The 17,893-nt window shown below is 40.9% G+C and overlaps 1 protein-coding gene across 1 annotated transcript in view; it reads left to right on the forward strand.

The window, feature by feature from the left end:
• Positions 1-17,893, forward strand: part of cog6 (component of oligomeric golgi complex 6) — a 67,792-nt gene that overhangs the window by 30,718 nt on the left and 19,181 nt on the right. Inside the window, exons 9-15 of the mRNA XM_084064080.1 lie at positions 3,326-3,454; positions 5,486-5,577; positions 6,894-6,958; positions 7,720-7,811; positions 9,897-10,014; positions 15,834-15,965; positions 16,663-16,830. Coding sequence (XP_083920206.1) covers positions 3,326-3,454; positions 5,486-5,577; positions 6,894-6,958; positions 7,720-7,811; positions 9,897-10,014; positions 15,834-15,965; positions 16,663-16,830 — 796 coding nt within the window. The remainder of the gene's footprint in view (positions 1-3,325; positions 3,455-5,485; positions 5,578-6,893; positions 6,959-7,719; positions 7,812-9,896; positions 10,015-15,833; positions 15,966-16,662; positions 16,831-17,893) is intronic.

Raw genomic sequence — 17,893 nt, forward strand, 5'->3', positions numbered from 1 at the left:
TGAATCGTTTTGATTTGAATATTAGTAAGCGCCTATTGTTCCACAGGTGTTTCTTGAGGTTCCATAATTACTGCAGAGGGGACCGAGAGACCTTTTATCCATTCAGATGCAATACTTACTAACTGACTAATAGGCAGTGGTGGTAAAAGTACTAACATTCTTTACTTCAGTAAAAGTATCAATACACTCTCTGTGTGGAGTTTGCATGTTCTCCCCGTGCTCCCTAGGGTAGGTACCCTCACAAAAACATGCAGTAATCCTGGTCACTATACTGCCTCCCCCTGGCCAGCCGGGGCGCCTGATGGAGGGGAAAGAACTGGTTGGAATAACGTGTTCCTTCCACGCGCTATGTCCAACCAGGGAAACTCCCCCCTGTCAGGTGACAATGCTCTCATGCATTGAAGGAGGCATGAGCTCGGCCCTGGCCTCCCTAGGTTGGCAGAGGGAGTGTAGCGCCCAGGATTACATAGACTATTGGCACTGGGTGTAAAAAATGGGGTTACAAAAATCGTGGGATAAAAATTTAGATTTTTTTTATCAACACTGTAGAAATACTCTGTTGCAAGTAAAATTCCCGAACTCAAAATGTTCTTGAGTAAAAGTACAAAAGTATTGGAACCAAAAGTAAAAGTACTCATTGTGCAGAATGTCCCATTTCACAAGTTCAACATGTATAAAAAATCTTTTGAAAATAGCCGATCTACAAGCTCACAATGCGTCGCATCGTGACGCATTGTGAGCTTGTAGATCGGCTATTTATTTTTTAAGCCCTATATACTTTGCATACGACTAATTGTGAAAATAGCACATCTACAAGCTCACAACACATTTTAAGATTTATTATTGCCATGTTTATTATTTATTTCAGATAAAGCATGTAGAGAGACAGGAAATCAAGAAGAGAGAGATACAGATACATGTGATGCACGTGACGCATTGTGAGCTTGTAGATCGGCTATTTTCAAATGGCAAAAATATATAGGAGCTGAAGTGGTTAGTGTGTTTTGTAATAATAATCAAAATCTATAGAGTAACTAGTAACTAAAGTTTTCAATTAATTGTAGTGGAGTAAAAGTACATTATTTCCTCTGAGATGTAGTGGAGTAAAAGCACAGACAAGTGAAAATACTCCATTAAAGTAAAAAATACCTCAATTTTACGTAAGGACAGTACTTGAGTAAATGTACTTAGTTACTTTACACCACTGCTAATACGCACTAACTTATTTTTAGTATGTGAATCACCAGCCGATAAATAGGAACGTGTGTTTTATTTTATTTCTTTCGTTTTTGTTATTAACACATTGACCGCCAGAGGTTAATCTCATAATGTACTCACCAGTGCCAACGTTTTATTGTTGTTTTTTTCACGTCGCCATAGACCTTGTTAAAATCCTTAAAATTGAGCTGTGCACTGTTTGTAAACATCGCGGAGATCTGCCTGGTTCGAGCAGTGAAAACCACGTGTCAAACGGAGCCGCCATGTTGTAGTTAGAACGGTTTATGTTAAACAGTGATCACAGAGGAGAAAAAACTACAAGGAGAAAATGGGGTTTCAGTTTCGTCATTAGAACGAGGGCCGACGGGATCGGCAAAACCGGATCCCGAATAATTCTGTTTCCGGTGGTGTTACAATGAAATGTGCCGTATCGAAAATTGAAAAAAGTTTTTCTTTTTCGAAAAAAAAGAAAAAGGACCACAGCCCGTAGGCTACGGGATCGGCGCTTTACGGTTGGATTTATCGGCCCGTAGGCTACGGGCCTGGCGGTGGTAGTGTTAAAAGCTTTGGTTATCACTTACACAAGTTGCCTCCTGCCTCTTTATCATGGTCACACGGCCCTCTTCGGTGCTCCAAAGAGCGGCCAAGGCCAGAGAGGATGGCAGGGAGTGGACGAGGAGGTAGGCGGGGGAGATGTGGAAACCCCAGTGTTCTGTAATCTGGACTCCACACGGCCTGCTGTTTAGTCTGACACGGAACTCTTTGCCTCCGGCCCACGCCGGAGGCAAAGACAAAACAACGCTTCTGTTTCCCTCCCGTCTTCTGCTAGACATACGTACTTACTCTCTGACTTTTGACTTACTTACCACTTACTGTTTGACTCGACTGACCACCGTCTTACTTACTATGCCATAAAGCCGTGGTTCTCAAACCTTTTTCATGTCAAGGACCTCCAAATTAACCCATTAATAAAGACCTGAGGCAGATTCTACAAATGTCTTCTAAATCTTTTTTTTAAACACTTATGTTGCTATAATATCAGTGCTTCTCAGACTTTTTCATGTCCCCCAAAATGATATGTATTTGGCCGCGGACATGACCCCCATCTCAAAATATTTTGTTCCAGGGACCCCCCCCCCCCAGAAGCAAAGATTTGAGTTACAAATGTTCGCTTTAAAAAAAAATATATATATATTCAAAGATTTGCACAATTTTTTTTTTAAATAGCAGATATACAAGCTCATAGCGCGGCACTCGTGCCGCACTATGAGCTTGTAGATCTGCTATTTTTGAATAGCCAAAGTATAAAATAACAGTTTAAGTGGTTACACAGATGCGTTCCCGGTTTTTATGGGTTAATATGCATTTTGCCGCAGACCCAAGATGGGGGGGGGGGGGGGGCTTCACAGGAACGATTTGGTTCCCAGTTCAAGAATATCTGCATGTTTAACATTTCCTTTCCAGGTTCTTTTGAAAATAGCCGATCTACAAGCTCACACCAGCTATGTGTTTTTCATACATTTGACATGCATACATTCACAGACAGACGGACGGACAGATAGCCTCATTACGATAGTTTTGCTCTGGCTTTTGCAGCTTGACTTAACACATTGCCGTTAAACGTCTTTTAAAATACACCACTTGCCTGCCAAAAGACGTTTTAAAACTTATTTTCAAAAAAAATAAATAAAATAAAATAAAAAAATCTAAAATTGTTCTCTAATTTTTGGTTATTGTTTTTTTCTCGTTATTCACAAAGAACCAGGAGATGATGCGATCCAAAGATTTGCTGCTCCATTCACTTCAATGTTAAAAAATAAACTGGGAAAAAAAATCACATTTTCCCTGTGTTTTACCAGAGTGAAACATGCTATTTTCAAACATCAAACAACACATGTCACAATGACCTGGTTGATATTTATGAAACCACACCTGAATCACCTCAGTGATTAGCAACCATCAGGGGATCAGTCACACTGGAGAAAAATCGTTAAAATGCTGGCAGAGGCTGCAGCCTGTTTTAGAAAACCCCTGGCAGTAAATGTGTTGATAATGAAACATTCCCTGCACAGAACGCAGCTGAACGTCCCTGTCTTCATGTGTTCAGGTACACCCTGGATGAGTTTGGGACGGCCCGCAGGTGTGCGGTGGTGCGAGGCTTCATCGACGCCCTCACCAGAGGAGGACCCGGAGGAACCCCGCGCCCCATCGAGATGCACTCTCATGACCCAATGAGGTACTTTCCCCTGTTCACAGCAGGGTCATTATAGTCGCCTACATAACAAATAAACCAAATAACAAAAACTATAATTGGAAAAACATTTTAGTTAACTGAAATAACAAAACAAATGAGGCTTTAAAAAAAAAAAGAGTGATTATTAACTGAAACGGTATTGTGTGCCGTTTAAACTAACTACAATCATAGAGTAAGTATCCTTTGGTTTTAGTCTTTTTCAAAAATCTTCAAAAATAGCTAAAATATTTTTTGCAACCCTGACTAATCCATATTACAATATAAAACCTAAAACTAATACAAACTAAAACTAAGCCTTTTTGAAAAAAAGAAAGAAAAAAATGAATGCAAAACTATAATAACCCTTTTTCAAATGTAACACAGCTGTTTTTTTGATACATTTTTTTTTACAGCTGTGTAATCTGTGATTATCACAGCTCTCTCCACCATGAACGACTTAAGCCCTATATACTTTGCATACGACTAATTGTGAAAATAGCACATCTACAAGCTCACAACACTATTGCCATGTTTATTATTTATTTCAGATAAAGCATGTAGAGAGACAGGAAATCAAGGAGAGAGAGATACAGATACATGTGATGCAAGACAGGGGTCGGATTCAAACCTGTGTTGCCGCGATCACAAGATGTATGTGGCCCGCGCACCAAACGGTCATGTCAACAGGCTTGCCAAAAATAGGGCTGAAAGTGGTTAAAGAGAAAAGTCACAAATAAACTGATCAGGAGGTCTCCCCTGGGAATTTAATTTGAAGCGTGGATTCGGGGAAACGGGGCATTGATAGTATAGCATCATGACCCTCCCCACCCTCTTCCTGCTATCTGCCCAGAAGTCTAATGAGAGCTGTTCTCAGAATATCAGGCCCTGGTGTGGAACAACACGCAATCACCTGCATTTTTACAGCAGGCATCATCAGCGCTTCTCAGAAGAACATCAAGTTCTCGCTCACCCCCCGACGGCCGAGGGCAAGGATACGCACATGCGTGCACGTGCTCGAGTCGAGCACATGCACATGCGCGGGCACACGCACGAGCACAGACACAAACGCATTACCCGATGCAACACGGATGCAAGCACACATGCACTTTACAGTAGCTCATGCATGTAGGCAAAACATATTATGCATTCACATGTGCACAGTCATTCAAGTACTGCTCACCGTGTTGATGCATGCTTACGCCTAATCTATACTCTGTAAAATGACAGTGCCGTATGCCGGAAATAACTGATCTTCAGGCCAACACGTTAGATTGAATATCTGTTCTGTTCACACCATTGTATTGTCAACAATTCATCCACAGAGCAGAATCACTTTCCTACCCCAAAATATGTTATGATTGTGATTATGGTTGTGAAGAGATCATTTTGTCAGGTCCTAAAATTATAGTTTTTTCTTAGATTGTTTGGTCCCAAAAGAATCGGTGTCATTTTTAGATGTCTTTGGCTATTCAAAAACATTGCAGATATACAAGCTCATAGCGCGCACCGAGTGCCGCGCTATGAGCTTGTAGATCTGCTATTTAAAAAAAAAAATGGTGACAATTTTGTGCAAATCTTTAATTATATATTTTTTTAAACCGAACATTTGTAGAATATTTTGTTCCAGGGACCAACATTTGAAAAAAAAAAGTACTCAGGAGCCGAGATACAGAATTTTTAAGTTTTAAGTTAACAAGGAAGTGGATGGGAGTCTAGATCTTCGAAAAATCATATCTCCTTGGTCTTTGGGTCAAATAAAAAAAATAAAAAATGTTTTTTTTTGTTTGTTTTTTTCTCCAAAAGTCGTTTTAGTCGTTCTAGGCAGGAAATGAGTTAAAAGATGTGTACGCATTTTCACGATTTTTCAAAAATAGCAGATCTACAAGCTCATACATAGCGTGGCACCAAGTGCCGCTATGAGCTTGTAGATCTGCTATTTTTGAATAGCCAAAGAAATCTAAAATGACACAGATGCGTCCCCGGATTGAATGGGTTAAATATATATATATATATATTGTTTGTTTTCTCATATAGGTATGTTGGGGACATGTTGGCCTGGCTGCACCAAGCCACGGCCTCTGAGAAGGAGCACCTAGAGGCACTGCTCAAAGAGGTCACCCTGCAAGGTACCGTCCCAGCCTAAAGAAACTAAGTACATTTACTCTCAAGTACTGCACTTAAGTACAATTTTGAGGTATTTGTACTTTACTTGTGTATTTCCAATTTCCAGTACTTTTACTTCTACTCCACTACATCTCGGATCCAAATGTTGTACTTTTACTCCACGACAATAATTAAATATTTCGTACTTGATACTTTAAGTACATTTTGCTGCCAATACTTTTGTACTTTTAATTTACTTTTAAGTACATTTTGAATTCTGGACTTTTACTTCTAACAGAGTATTTTTATATTGCAGTATTGGGACTTTTACTTAAGTAAAGAATTTGAGTACTTTTTCCACCACTGCCTAAACCTCATCTGAATAATGGCAAAAAGGGAAAAGACCAAGGCACTCTTGTGGGAAAAAATGTAAAAGCCTTTATTGAAATGGCTAATGCATGGTAAGAATACAAAAAAAGTACGCCTACACGCGGCACACAGCCTTCATCAGGGAGACTTTTTTTCTCTCTCTCTTTTCTCATAATTTGAATAATGTTAATCTCTTTAACCCTTTCAATCCGCGAACACATCTGTGTCATTTTAGGTTTGAGCTATAAGCTTTGTTTTAATACTTTGGCTATTCAAAAATAGCAGATATACAAGCTCGTAGCGCGGCACCGAGTGCCGCGCTACGAGCTTGTAGATCTGCTATTTTTTCTAAATCGTGAAAATGTGTGCAAATCTTTGAATATATATATTTTTAAAGCAAACATTTGTAATTCAAATCTTTGCTTCTGGGGGCTCCCTGGAACTAAATATTTCACAAATGTTCGCTTTAAAAAAATAGTATTCAAAGATTTGCGCACATTTTCAAGATTTTTCAAAAATAGCAGATCTACAAGCTCTACAAGCGGCACTCGGTGCCACGCTATGAGCTTGTATATCTGCTATTTTTGAATACTGTAGCCAAAGACATCTAAAATGACACAGATGCCTTACCGGATTGCATGGGTTAATATGGCTATTTAAAATGACTTAAGGTCATTACACACGGGCGATTATGCGAATATACGCAAAATTCAGACGCTTTTTCGCTTCGCCTTTTAGCTTTTTCGCTCCGTGGAAGCTTGCATTGACTTTATAAGGTTTTTTAAAAAAAACGCATTATTCGCAGGAAACAAACGCCCGCGGTGTGTAAGGAGCTTTAATGTCGTAATAATGTTGATTACCTACTCACAATGTTGCATTTGATCTTTTGATTGCTACGGTACATGTAGCGATCAAAAGTGTCGTTCATCTAACAACAACACTGAGCACTCAATCTTCCGTCCAATCACAGGTGTGGAAGAGAACATGCAGGAAGTAGTGGGTCACATCACAGAGGGAGTCTGCAGGCCACTTAAAGTGAGAATCCTCTTTACACAGCCATATCCAGCGGTTCCCAGCCTGTGGGTCAGGGCCCACCGGTGGGCCGCGAAATCGCAAGTGGACACCCAAATAATTGGCAAAACACTACGTTTTTCATGAATATACAACATTAACCGGGAACGCATCTCTGTCATTTTAGATTTCTTTGGCTATTTAAAAAAAAAAATCGTGTAAAATGTATGCAAATCTTTGAATATAATATATATATTTTAAGCGAACATTTGTAACTCAAATCTTTGCTTCTGGGGTTTCCTGGAACAGCATATTTTACAAATGTTCGCTTTAATAAATCTATTCAAAGATTTGCAAAAATGTTCACGATTTTTCAAAAATGGCAGATCTACAAGCTCATAGCGCGGCACTTTGATTGATTTGATTGAATATTTTATTAGGCAAAAAAATGTAAAACAGCACAGTTACATTTAGAATACTTTGTCTAAAAGGTCCGTTCATAAAAGTCCTTGCGGTCTTGTTTCCAATGAGGTCCTTGATATTCAATTCATAGACATGAATTAGACATTCATTTCACATACTCTTTCCCAAACAGTGGGTCGGGACCCATTTGTGGGTCAAGGACCCTTTTGTATGTTTTTTTTTAATGTTTTTATGTTTCCTACATTTCATTTTTAATTTGTATTTCAAAAGAATAAAAAAAAAATCCCCTCCCCCCAAAGAAAATTGTGTGTGTGTGTGTGTGTGTGTGTGTGTGTGTGTGTGTGTGTGTGTGTGTTGTTCAGGTCAGGATAGAGCAGGTGATTGTGGCTGAGCCGGGCGCTGTGCTTCTCTATAAGCTCTCCAACCTGCTCAAGTTCTACCACCACACCATCAGGTACCCACCACCACCCCTTGAATCTAAAAGCTCTGTCTCTGGGGGGCTGTCACCATCATGAAATTATAGCCCATGATTCATTGCCAATACAAGTAACTGTGATTATTGACTTAACCCATTAAGACCTGAGGCCGATTCTACAAATGTCATCTAAATCCTAACAGTTTTCTGAAAAACTTTTGTTGCTATCAGTGGTTCTCCAAACGTTTTCATGTCATGGCCCCCCCACCAAATTGTATGTATTTGGCCTTCGACCACCATCTCAAAATACTTTGTTCCAGGGACCCCCAGAATCAAAGATTTTAGTTAGAAATGTAAAACATGGTCATAGCGTGCTATGAGCTTGTATATCTGCTATTATTATTTTATTTTTTAAAGATATATTTTGGGGGCTTTTATGCCTTTATTTTACAGGACAGTAGGCTGACAGGAAATGGGGAGAGAGATGGGGGGGTGACATATAGCAAAGGTCATCGGGAACAGGAGTCGAACCCACGACACACTGTCAAGCTGGATTACCAGCGTATGTGGTATGCGCCTGGACCACTAGGCCAGCGGACGCCCCGTGTATCTGCTATTTTTGAATAGCCAAACAATGTGCTATATCTAAAATTTTAAAATTACATTTAAAAATGTTTAAATAATCTAAAATGACAGATGCTTTAATAGTTGTTTTGGCATTGAACTTCGAAAACACACTTTATGAATAGAAAAAAACATTTCTGCTTGCTTTTCAGTCTTTGTAAACACACATTCCACTGGGCAGATCATGTGACAAATAACTCAAATATGCATTTTTGATTGATTGAATACTTTATTAGTCACCACGTGTAAACGGCACGTGGTACAGTCAGACATTAAGGCTAAAAGGATAACACAAAAAAAAAAGTCCTGGGGAGTCGTTTCCATTGTGGTCCAACTGTATGTATTCAATTCATCAACATAGCATACAAAAAATAACACAATAATGTCATGTCTTCAACAAATACAAAACACGAAAGAGAAAAAGGAGAAATGACGGCGGTGAATGACGCCTCCTTTCGATGGGAATTTACATTTACCTCTCCTTGTGGTCTCCTAATAGATGATTTTTCAGGCCAATTTGGAAAGAAACCATTGATTTTACATCTTTTAACCTGGAACGCATCTGTGTCACTTTAGATTTCTTTGGCTCGGTGCCGCGCTACGAGCTTGTATATCTGCTATTTTTGAAAAATATTGGAGAAAAAAAAAACCCTTAATGGGTTAATGGATGGTGTCAGGGCATTCCAGAATGCAAAGCCTATTACTGACATATTAAAGATATGACTGCCATCGATCTACAAGCTCAAAACGCGTCGCTTCGTGCTGTGTTTTGAGCTTGCGGATCTGTTACTTTTGATACTTATGTATAATGCTGTAGTATGATCAAGTAGGGCGTTAATTTCATCCAGTTTTTTTTTTTACAGATGTATAATAATTCTGACGATTATGCAAAAATAAGTTGTGAGCTGTAGATCTGCAATTTTTGTTTTTAATCGTGAAAAAAAAAATATATATATATATTTTTTTAAAGATATTTTTTTGGCTTTTTGCCTTTTATTGATAGATCACAGTAGGCTGACAGGAAATGGGGAGAGAGATGGGGGGGTGACACGCAGCAAAGGTCGTCGGAATCGGGAGTCGAACCCGCGACACGCTGTCAGGCTGGCATTGCAGCCTAGGGTGCCTGGACCGCCACGCTGCGGCCCAGGCCAAAAAAAAATAAAAATAAATATATATAATTTTTAACACATTTTATCAACACAAATCTTGTATGGGGATCCCTGACACAACATATTTACAGAAGGGTGTCCGCTGCCAAATACATATTAATTTGGGGGTCCTTGACATGAAAACATTTGAGAACCACTGATGTGTAAAGGTACGGTACTTACATGAAGCCCACTGACTGTAAACGTTAACTGTGTGTGTGTGTGTGTGTGTGTGTGTGTGTGTGTGTGTGTGTGTGTGTGTGTGTGTGTGTGTGTGTGTGTGTGTGTGTGTGTGTGTGTGTGTGTGTGTGTGTGTGTGTGTGTGTGTGTGTGTGTGTGTCCACCAATGCAGTTCCATCATTGGGACCAGCGTGGCCTCATTGCTCATCACCATGGAGGAAATGCACATCCTCAGCAAGAAGATGTTCTTCAACAGCCTAAGCCTTCATGCAAGCAGACTCATGGACAAGGTACCTGGAAAGCTTGTGTTTATTATTTGCTTTTATTGTGTTTTCCGTCTCCTGCCCACACAATGGGCACAGACTGAGTTCATTAAAAAAAGAAGAGAGAGTACGCTGTGTTCTCCCGAACAAATTAAGGCCTATTTTCTTCGTACACCGCCAATGTACTTTAGAATTTCCGGCTGTAGTGATGTGCCCAAAATAGGGATGCCAGGCTAGGGGTCGTTTAAAAAATAAAATAATAATAATAATAATAAACTGTTCAAAATGACAGTATCGCTGCTGTTGTCCAAACCTCACAAGGATGACGAGGCTCGTAAACATCATCGCCATCACCATTGTGGCCACAGGGCTGTCAGGCAGCTGGCCAAAAACACCAGCCACACCGATAGCGCTTCCTCAAATTGGCGTCCACATATACCAGCGCACGAGCTGCAGCCAGAGCAAGGGGGGGTCTGGCCACTGGCCCCCGATCAATAGCACACTACCAAGAATCTATTGCTTTAGCGAGGTGCTAATCAAATCCCAGGACCAGGAACACAGGCCCTCTCGTAATCATTCCTATTAACCCATTAAAGACCTGGAACGCATCTGTGTCACTTTTTGATTTGAGCTAAAAAAAACATTATTTTACACTTTGGCTGTTCAAAAATAGCAGATCTACAAGCTACGAGCTTGTAGGTCTGCTATTTTAAAAACATGTGTGCATATTAATATATTTATATTATTTTAAAGCAAACCTTTGTAACTCAGATCTTTGCTTCTGGGGGGGTCCCTGTAACGCAATATTTTGAGATGGGGGTTCGTGGCCAAATACGTATGATTTTGGGGTCCTTGACATGAAAAAGTTTGAGAACCACTGATATAGAAACATATCTCTGCTGGCCAGTGCGAACCTGCTAACTCCAAAACGCTCATTGTTCAGGAAACGAAAAAACAAAATATACGTTTTTCAGGAAATGAAGAAAACCTTACATTTTTAAAACAAAGCAATACTGCCTCATCAATGTTGGTATAGTGACTTTATATATTGTGAGATACTTGCATGTGTCATTATATTATCAACACTTTAACCAAATCGCGGGTAAATCAGCACTTTACCCAGCGCAAGTGGAGTTAGTAGTTTCAGACGAGCAGAAATCAAGCTGAAGTGGAGTTAGGTGTCCAAACAACAATAGCTCCACTCGCTGCTGAGGGAGAGGTTTCAAAAGGGCAGAAATTCCCAAAAGCTAACAATGGATCTCCAAGCTCACAATGCATCACAACAGCGTGTGAATTAATGCCCTGATGCTTCATGACACTTATTATATAGGCCTACAATAATAAACAGGACTTTAAATATTACAATAACTTCTGCAAAGAGGTAGTAGAACTAGCGCGGCAGAAATGCTATGAACGCCTTTCTTCTTGTCACATTGCTCTCCTCATTAAACACTTCATACTGTAGATTTTAGAAATATAATTACTTGTTTTCATAACATTAGCGTCAGTGCTAAGTTTGATAAACAGGTACACTGCATAGGAGAGGGGGGAGTTGTTTGTTTTTGATGGACAGCTTGAGGATCCAATGGAGTTTTCGTCAGAGGCGCTTTTTAATACTTTTCATTGGTTCAAATGGTTTGATTTTTTTACACAGACCTAAAGGGTGTTCAATAGCGTTGATTTATGAAAAAAAAAAAGAAAAAAGATGAAAATGGAGTTAGCTGGTTCGTCATGGACACCGACGATATGTTTTTCCTTCTGTTAGGATTTAGAAGACATTAGTAAGAATCGGCCTCAGGTCTTAACCCATTAAGACCTGGAACTTTGTCATTTTTAGATTTGAGCTAAAAAAGCATTATTTTACACTTTGGCCTATTCAAAAATAGCAGATATACAAGCTCATAGCGCGGCACCGAGTGCCGCGCTATGAGCTTGTAGATCTGCTATTTTTGAAAAATCGTGAAAATGTGTGCAAATCTTCTGAATATATATATTTTTAAAGCGAACATTTTTAACTCAAATCTTTGCTTCTGGGGGTCCCTGGAACAAAATATTTTGATGGGGGTCCGCGGCCAAATACATATAATTTTGGGGGTCCTTGACATGAAAAAGATTGAGCACCACTGATATAGAAACATACGTTTTTCAGAAAACTGTTGAGATTTAGGAGACATGTAGAACCGGCTTCAGGTCTCAATGGGTTAATGGGTTAAGACGGCCAAAGGTAGCAGGAGCCCCGGTTCTCTGAGGCCTCTGAAATGAAAGTGTCTCTTCATTAGGGGGGGAAAAAGGAAGAAAAAACAGAAGGCTATTCGCTGTCCTTAGTTGTTGGAGCCTGCATGTTTTGGTCTGACACGGGCCTCATTACAGGTAATTGTTAATGATTTGGATCTGCCATGAATCGCTTTTGTCCGCCTGAAGGCTATGGATTACGGAGTGTTGGTGGGTGTGTGCTGGCCCCCCGTCCCCCCCCCCGTCCATACGAGTTATAGGTAGCATAGAACCAGTGATTGTGCTTTCGCTGTCCAGTGCTCCAAAGACCCTGGAAAACCCAGCCTTTTGAGGAGCTCCTCAGGCTGTCCAGTTGCATTATCTTCTTTTGACACGGACACAGCGCCAGGGTTGCCAGATCTGCTTATTGTAATTTCCCCGCAAGATGGTATTTGAAAATAGCAGATCTACAAGCTCACAACGCGTCGCATAGCGACGCGTTGTGAGCTTGTAGATCTGCTATTTTCAAATAGCTGATGTATATGTTAAAGTGCTCATGTGGCCCATGGTCGCTTCTTTTGGGCTGGTTTTCCTAGACCTGGTTGCTTGTTTCTCTCTCAGAATCTGGCAACACTGCACAGCGCACACGCTTACAGGATTTTCCGCTTTGATTCAGAGTCGGCTGTGTCACAGCACAGGTTTACAGTTGTAAAGAAGTTATTTTTTTTGCGCGCACTCCATCATTTTGCAGTTTCCATGAGAAAAGAGAGGATAGAGGTAGAGTAAGAGCAGGAAAAAAGAAAAAGCAAGATAGAAACAGGTAAAACTAGAAAAAGTGCTCCTCGGAGCACAGGTCTCCGCCAGGTCAGGTAGGTTATTGTGGGCCAGCAATGTTCGGAATTCGCCAATCAGGATGGAATATGAAAAATAAGACACATCCATCTTGATCACATGACTATAGAGATAATGTGTACTGATTTGCATGATGTTTGGACAACATTTGTAGGAGTAATATAAAAAAGAAACATCGGCCTCCTGGTGGCGCTATAATAGGACAATGTTAAAAGGGTGGCGTTTGTTCTTCAACGTAGTGCGAATGTGCGTGCAAAGTGCCACCGCAATCGGACGCTGTGTTCATGATTTGTGGCATTTTGTTCAAAACGGGCCACTCCTGCAAACTTTAGATGTCAATATTAGCCAATCAGGATGGAATATGAAAAATCACAGATCCATCTTGATCACATGACTATAGAGATCATGTGTACCGATTTGCATGACATTTGGATCAAATGTTAAGGCTTAATCTAAAAAAAAAAGTTTTACATAAGTCGGCCTCCTGGTGGCGCTATAGGCTAATGTGAAAAATGCAGGTCAGATGTTTTTCCTTGGCCTCTAGGGAGTATGTGTGCAAAGTTTCAAGCAGATCGGTGCAGTTATAGTTAAAAATGCAAATCGGCCTTTTATAGCGCCACCACAAGGCTGATTTCAAAATGTTCAAGTGGCATTTCTTCCTTGGTCTAGTGGGAATGTGCGCGTGAAATGTCAGAGAAATCGCAAGCTGCGTTCATGATTTGAGGCATTTAGTTCAAAACGGACCAATCCTGCGAACTTTGGAAGCCAACCTTAGCCAATCAGGATGGAATATGGAATATGGTTTTGCACAAATCGGCCTCCTGGTGGCGCTATAATAGGCCCATGTGAAAAATTCACATGAGGGAGTGTGTGTGCACAGTTTCGCTGCGATCCACCCAACGGTGCGGGAGATTAGAGCTCTGTTCACAGACGGACAGACACACACACACACACACACACGGACGGACGAACGGACGGACGGACGGACAGGGGGTAAAACATACTCTCTCGCCATGCCTCCCCCTCCCATCTAAAAAATATTTTGTTCCAGGGACCCCCAGAAGCACAGATTTGAGTTAAAAATGCATATAAAAGATTTCCACAAATTTTCACGATTCTTCTAAAAATAGCAGATCTACAAGCTCATAGCGCGGCACTCGGTGCCGCGCTATGAGCTTGTATATCCGCTATTTTTGAATATCCCAAAGAAATCTTAAAATGACACACATGCGTTCCTTTCCCGGCCTTAAAGGGTTAAATACACTGTCAACCTTGGCCTTGACCATGCCCTGCAGTGACGTCATCAAAGAGCAAAATAACAACAGCAATTGTATGGCTCTTACAAATAGTGTATGTAAGGTATGTTCATGATGTTTAGATCATTAGCGCCATGTGCAGGTGTGTACATGTTCTGTAGAACAATGCAGGTATACATAACCTGCCGCCGTGAGGTACTAGCAGGTACAGTGTGCCCACTCTAATGCGCTGCTCTTTAGAGGCAGCCAATTCATTATATGACACTATTAACCCATTACATCCGGGAACGCATCCTGTGTCATTTTAGAGTTTTTTCTTAGCTAGAACCATTTATCTTATACATTGGGCTATTCAAAAATAGCAGATATACAAGCTCATAGCGCAGCACAGTGCTACAAGCTTGTAGAATCTGCAATAACTTTTTTTTCAAAGATTTGAGATTTGAAAATGTTTATATATATATATTCAAAGATTTGCACACATTTTGACGATTTTTCTTTTCCAAAAATAGCAGATCTATAAGCTCATAGCTTATATATATATATATGTAATCTGTATATCTGCTATTTTTGAATAGCCAAAGAAATCTAAAGTGACACGGATGCGTTCCTGGATTGAACGGGTTAATGATGATGAATCTGTCTGTTTTTTAAATGACAGATTATGTAATTGGACTGACTACAATCTCTGCATGGATCTTTGCCTCTGCACGTTGACCTTCCTGTTCCTGCACACAGCTAAATCCAGAGTGTTAATGGCCTGTTCTCAATGTCCCAATTTAATTTACGTCACCTGCGCGTTGTCAGCGCAAGTGCGTGGGTGCAAGAGTGTGCTGGAGCTCCAGTGGTACAAATATGAGGAATGGGACACCGTTCTGTGACATCGTGTTACCTTGACGATGCCAGTTGCTTTCTCTGATCACTTACCCATTCAATCCGGGAATGCATCTGTGTCATTTTAGATTTTAGCTATATAACCATTATTTTATACTTTGGCTATTCAAAAATAGCAGATCTACAAGCTCATAGCGCGGCACCGAGTGCAGCGCTATGAGCTTGTAGATTTTTTTAAATCGCGAAAATTTTAGCAAATCATTGAATATATATATATATATATATATTTTTTTTTTTAATCAATTTTTTTTAACTCAAATCTTTGCTTCTGGGGGTCCCTGTAACGAAATATTTTGAGAGGGCCAAATACGTATCATTTTGGGGGGTCCTTGATGTGAAAAGGTTTGAGCACCACTGATATTTATCAACATACGTTTTTCAGAAACCCGTTAGGATTCAGAAGACATTTGGAGATGCCTTCCCGGATTTAATGGGTTAACACGGCAGCCGAATGAGTTAACACACCTGTACGGTTCCATTTGCTTCCTGACTATCAATCATTTAGTTGCGGGGACCCCCTTGGAAAACGCCTCAAGGACCCCCTGGGGGCTCTCACTTTCCAAAATGGTTTCCAGTCATTGAGTTGGTTCACCCTTCCTGTACAGTACACCTTGTCCTGTCCTTGGTATTTAGGTGGAGCTTCCCCCAGCTGACCTGGGCCCTACAGGCTCCCTCACCCAGACCCTGTCCCTGCTCAGAGAGGTGCTGGCCTCCCACGACTCCTCCGTGGTTCCCCTTGACGCACGGCAAGCAGACTTTGCCCAGGTAAGGTCTCCTCCCTACTGCTCCTGGCTGCTCACGATGCTCACTCACTAGTCGATTTACCAACCCATTAAGACCTGGAATCTGTGTCACTTTTTGATTTGATTTGAGCTAAAAAAAAACATTATTTTACTCTTTGGGCTATTCAAAAATAGCAGATATACAAGCTCGTAGCGTGGCACCGAGTGCCGCGCTACGAGCTTGTAGATCTGCTATTTTTGAAAAATCGGGGTTTTTACATGGGTCCCTGGAACAACATATTTTGAGATGGGGGTCCGTGGCAAAATACATATCCTGGGGGTCCTTGACATGATAAAGATAATAATGATAAAGTTTGAGAACCACTGATATAGAAACATAGTTTTTTTTAAAACTGTTAGGATTTAGAAGATATTTTGTAGAATCGGCCTCAGGTCTTAATGGGTTGACTTGAAGGTGTAGAAATGCACCCATAAGGGTGTATTCGAGCACCTTTATTATCCAAGTGCATCGCAACTTGGAAGATATTCTCTGGGAATCTTACTGTACCTGCACAGTTGAGTCTATGCATTTAAAGTCGTTCTGCGTATCTTTTTCAATTAAACAAAAGTTATTTTGGTACAATTTTCTCTGGCAAATCTTTCCACATTAAACGTTCCACATAATTCCCTTTTCTCCTTGTCTCTACACACGTTGCTGTCTGTCTCTCTGTCTCTCTCAGGTGTTGTCTTGCATCCTGGACCCTCTGCTACAGCTGTGTACCGTCTCAGCCAGCAACCTGGGCACGGCGGACATGGCCACCTACATGGTGAACTCGCTGTACGTCATGAAGACCACGCTGGCTCTCTTCGAGTTCACCGACAAGAGGCTGGAGATGCTGGAGTTCCAGGTAATATAATGGCCCCCCTGGCCAGACACACGCTACATGGTTACGTCATGTATTTCCTGTTCTAAAGACGCTCAGAGTTTGTAAACGATGATGATGATGCACATGCATTTTGGCAAAGTTTTGATGGGAAATGCGTGGGCACTTGAAAATCCTACATTTTCAAGTATAAGTAAGCCTCAAGTTGGAGATCAAGTTATTTATGAGGAAATGAACCGCACCGATACACTGCATGAATCCTGTGCCTATGGTACGACATACTGGGTGGTTGATGTAACACATGGATTAAAGTTCTCGGCCGCCATGACTGATTTCAATCATTTGGATTCTTCTATGGCAGCGTGTTACGCAGCAAAAATAGCCGATCTACAAGCTCTCAATGCGTCTGCGACGCATTGAGAGCTTGTAGATCGGCTATTTTTGGTTGTTATTTTAAGATTGGAGCATTTTAAGTGGTCAAACTAGCAATATGTTCAGAAGCATGTTCCATAAAACCCTAATGGTCTTGGATATTTCATAAAAGCACAGGTTAAAGCCTCTTCACCTGGATGTACCAGCATGTAGAACAGCAGGAGCAATATTACTAAGACACCCTAACCCTAATTGTACATATTGTGTTAATTTTTAGGAAACAGCGCTAGTGGTAGGGGGGGCTCCTATCACGCTGTTTCACAAATCGCACATTAGGACTTGGCCATGCATTTTTTTTTAATCCATGTGTAACAAAATGACCTCCTCTTCCGTGTACAGATAAACAGCACATGTCGGCAGCAGTGTGAGAAACGTAGCATTCGGGCACCCTAGCGTGTCGCGGGTTCGAATCCCGATCCTGACGACCTTTGCGGCGTTGGTAACACTTTCATCCATTACCAACACCAGGGGTGTTGGGTTAGAATTACCCCAGCATCCGTTATCAGGAACATTGTGGGCTTTTACAATGAGATAATTATTCCCATTCCATTCACCGAGACCCATCGAAAACTCATCAGTGTCTAAATCTTTCATTGGAAAAGGGGCTCTTTTGTCCGTCAGACTCAAAAGCACTACCACCTATCTATTCTCAGCA

Source organism: Gymnoscopelus microlampas (genome assembly GCF_963454915.1).
Source record: "Gymnoscopelus microlampas genome assembly, chromosome: 8".
NCBI classification, from domain to species: Eukaryota; Metazoa; Chordata; class Actinopteri; order Myctophiformes; family Myctophidae; genus Gymnoscopelus; species Gymnoscopelus microlampas.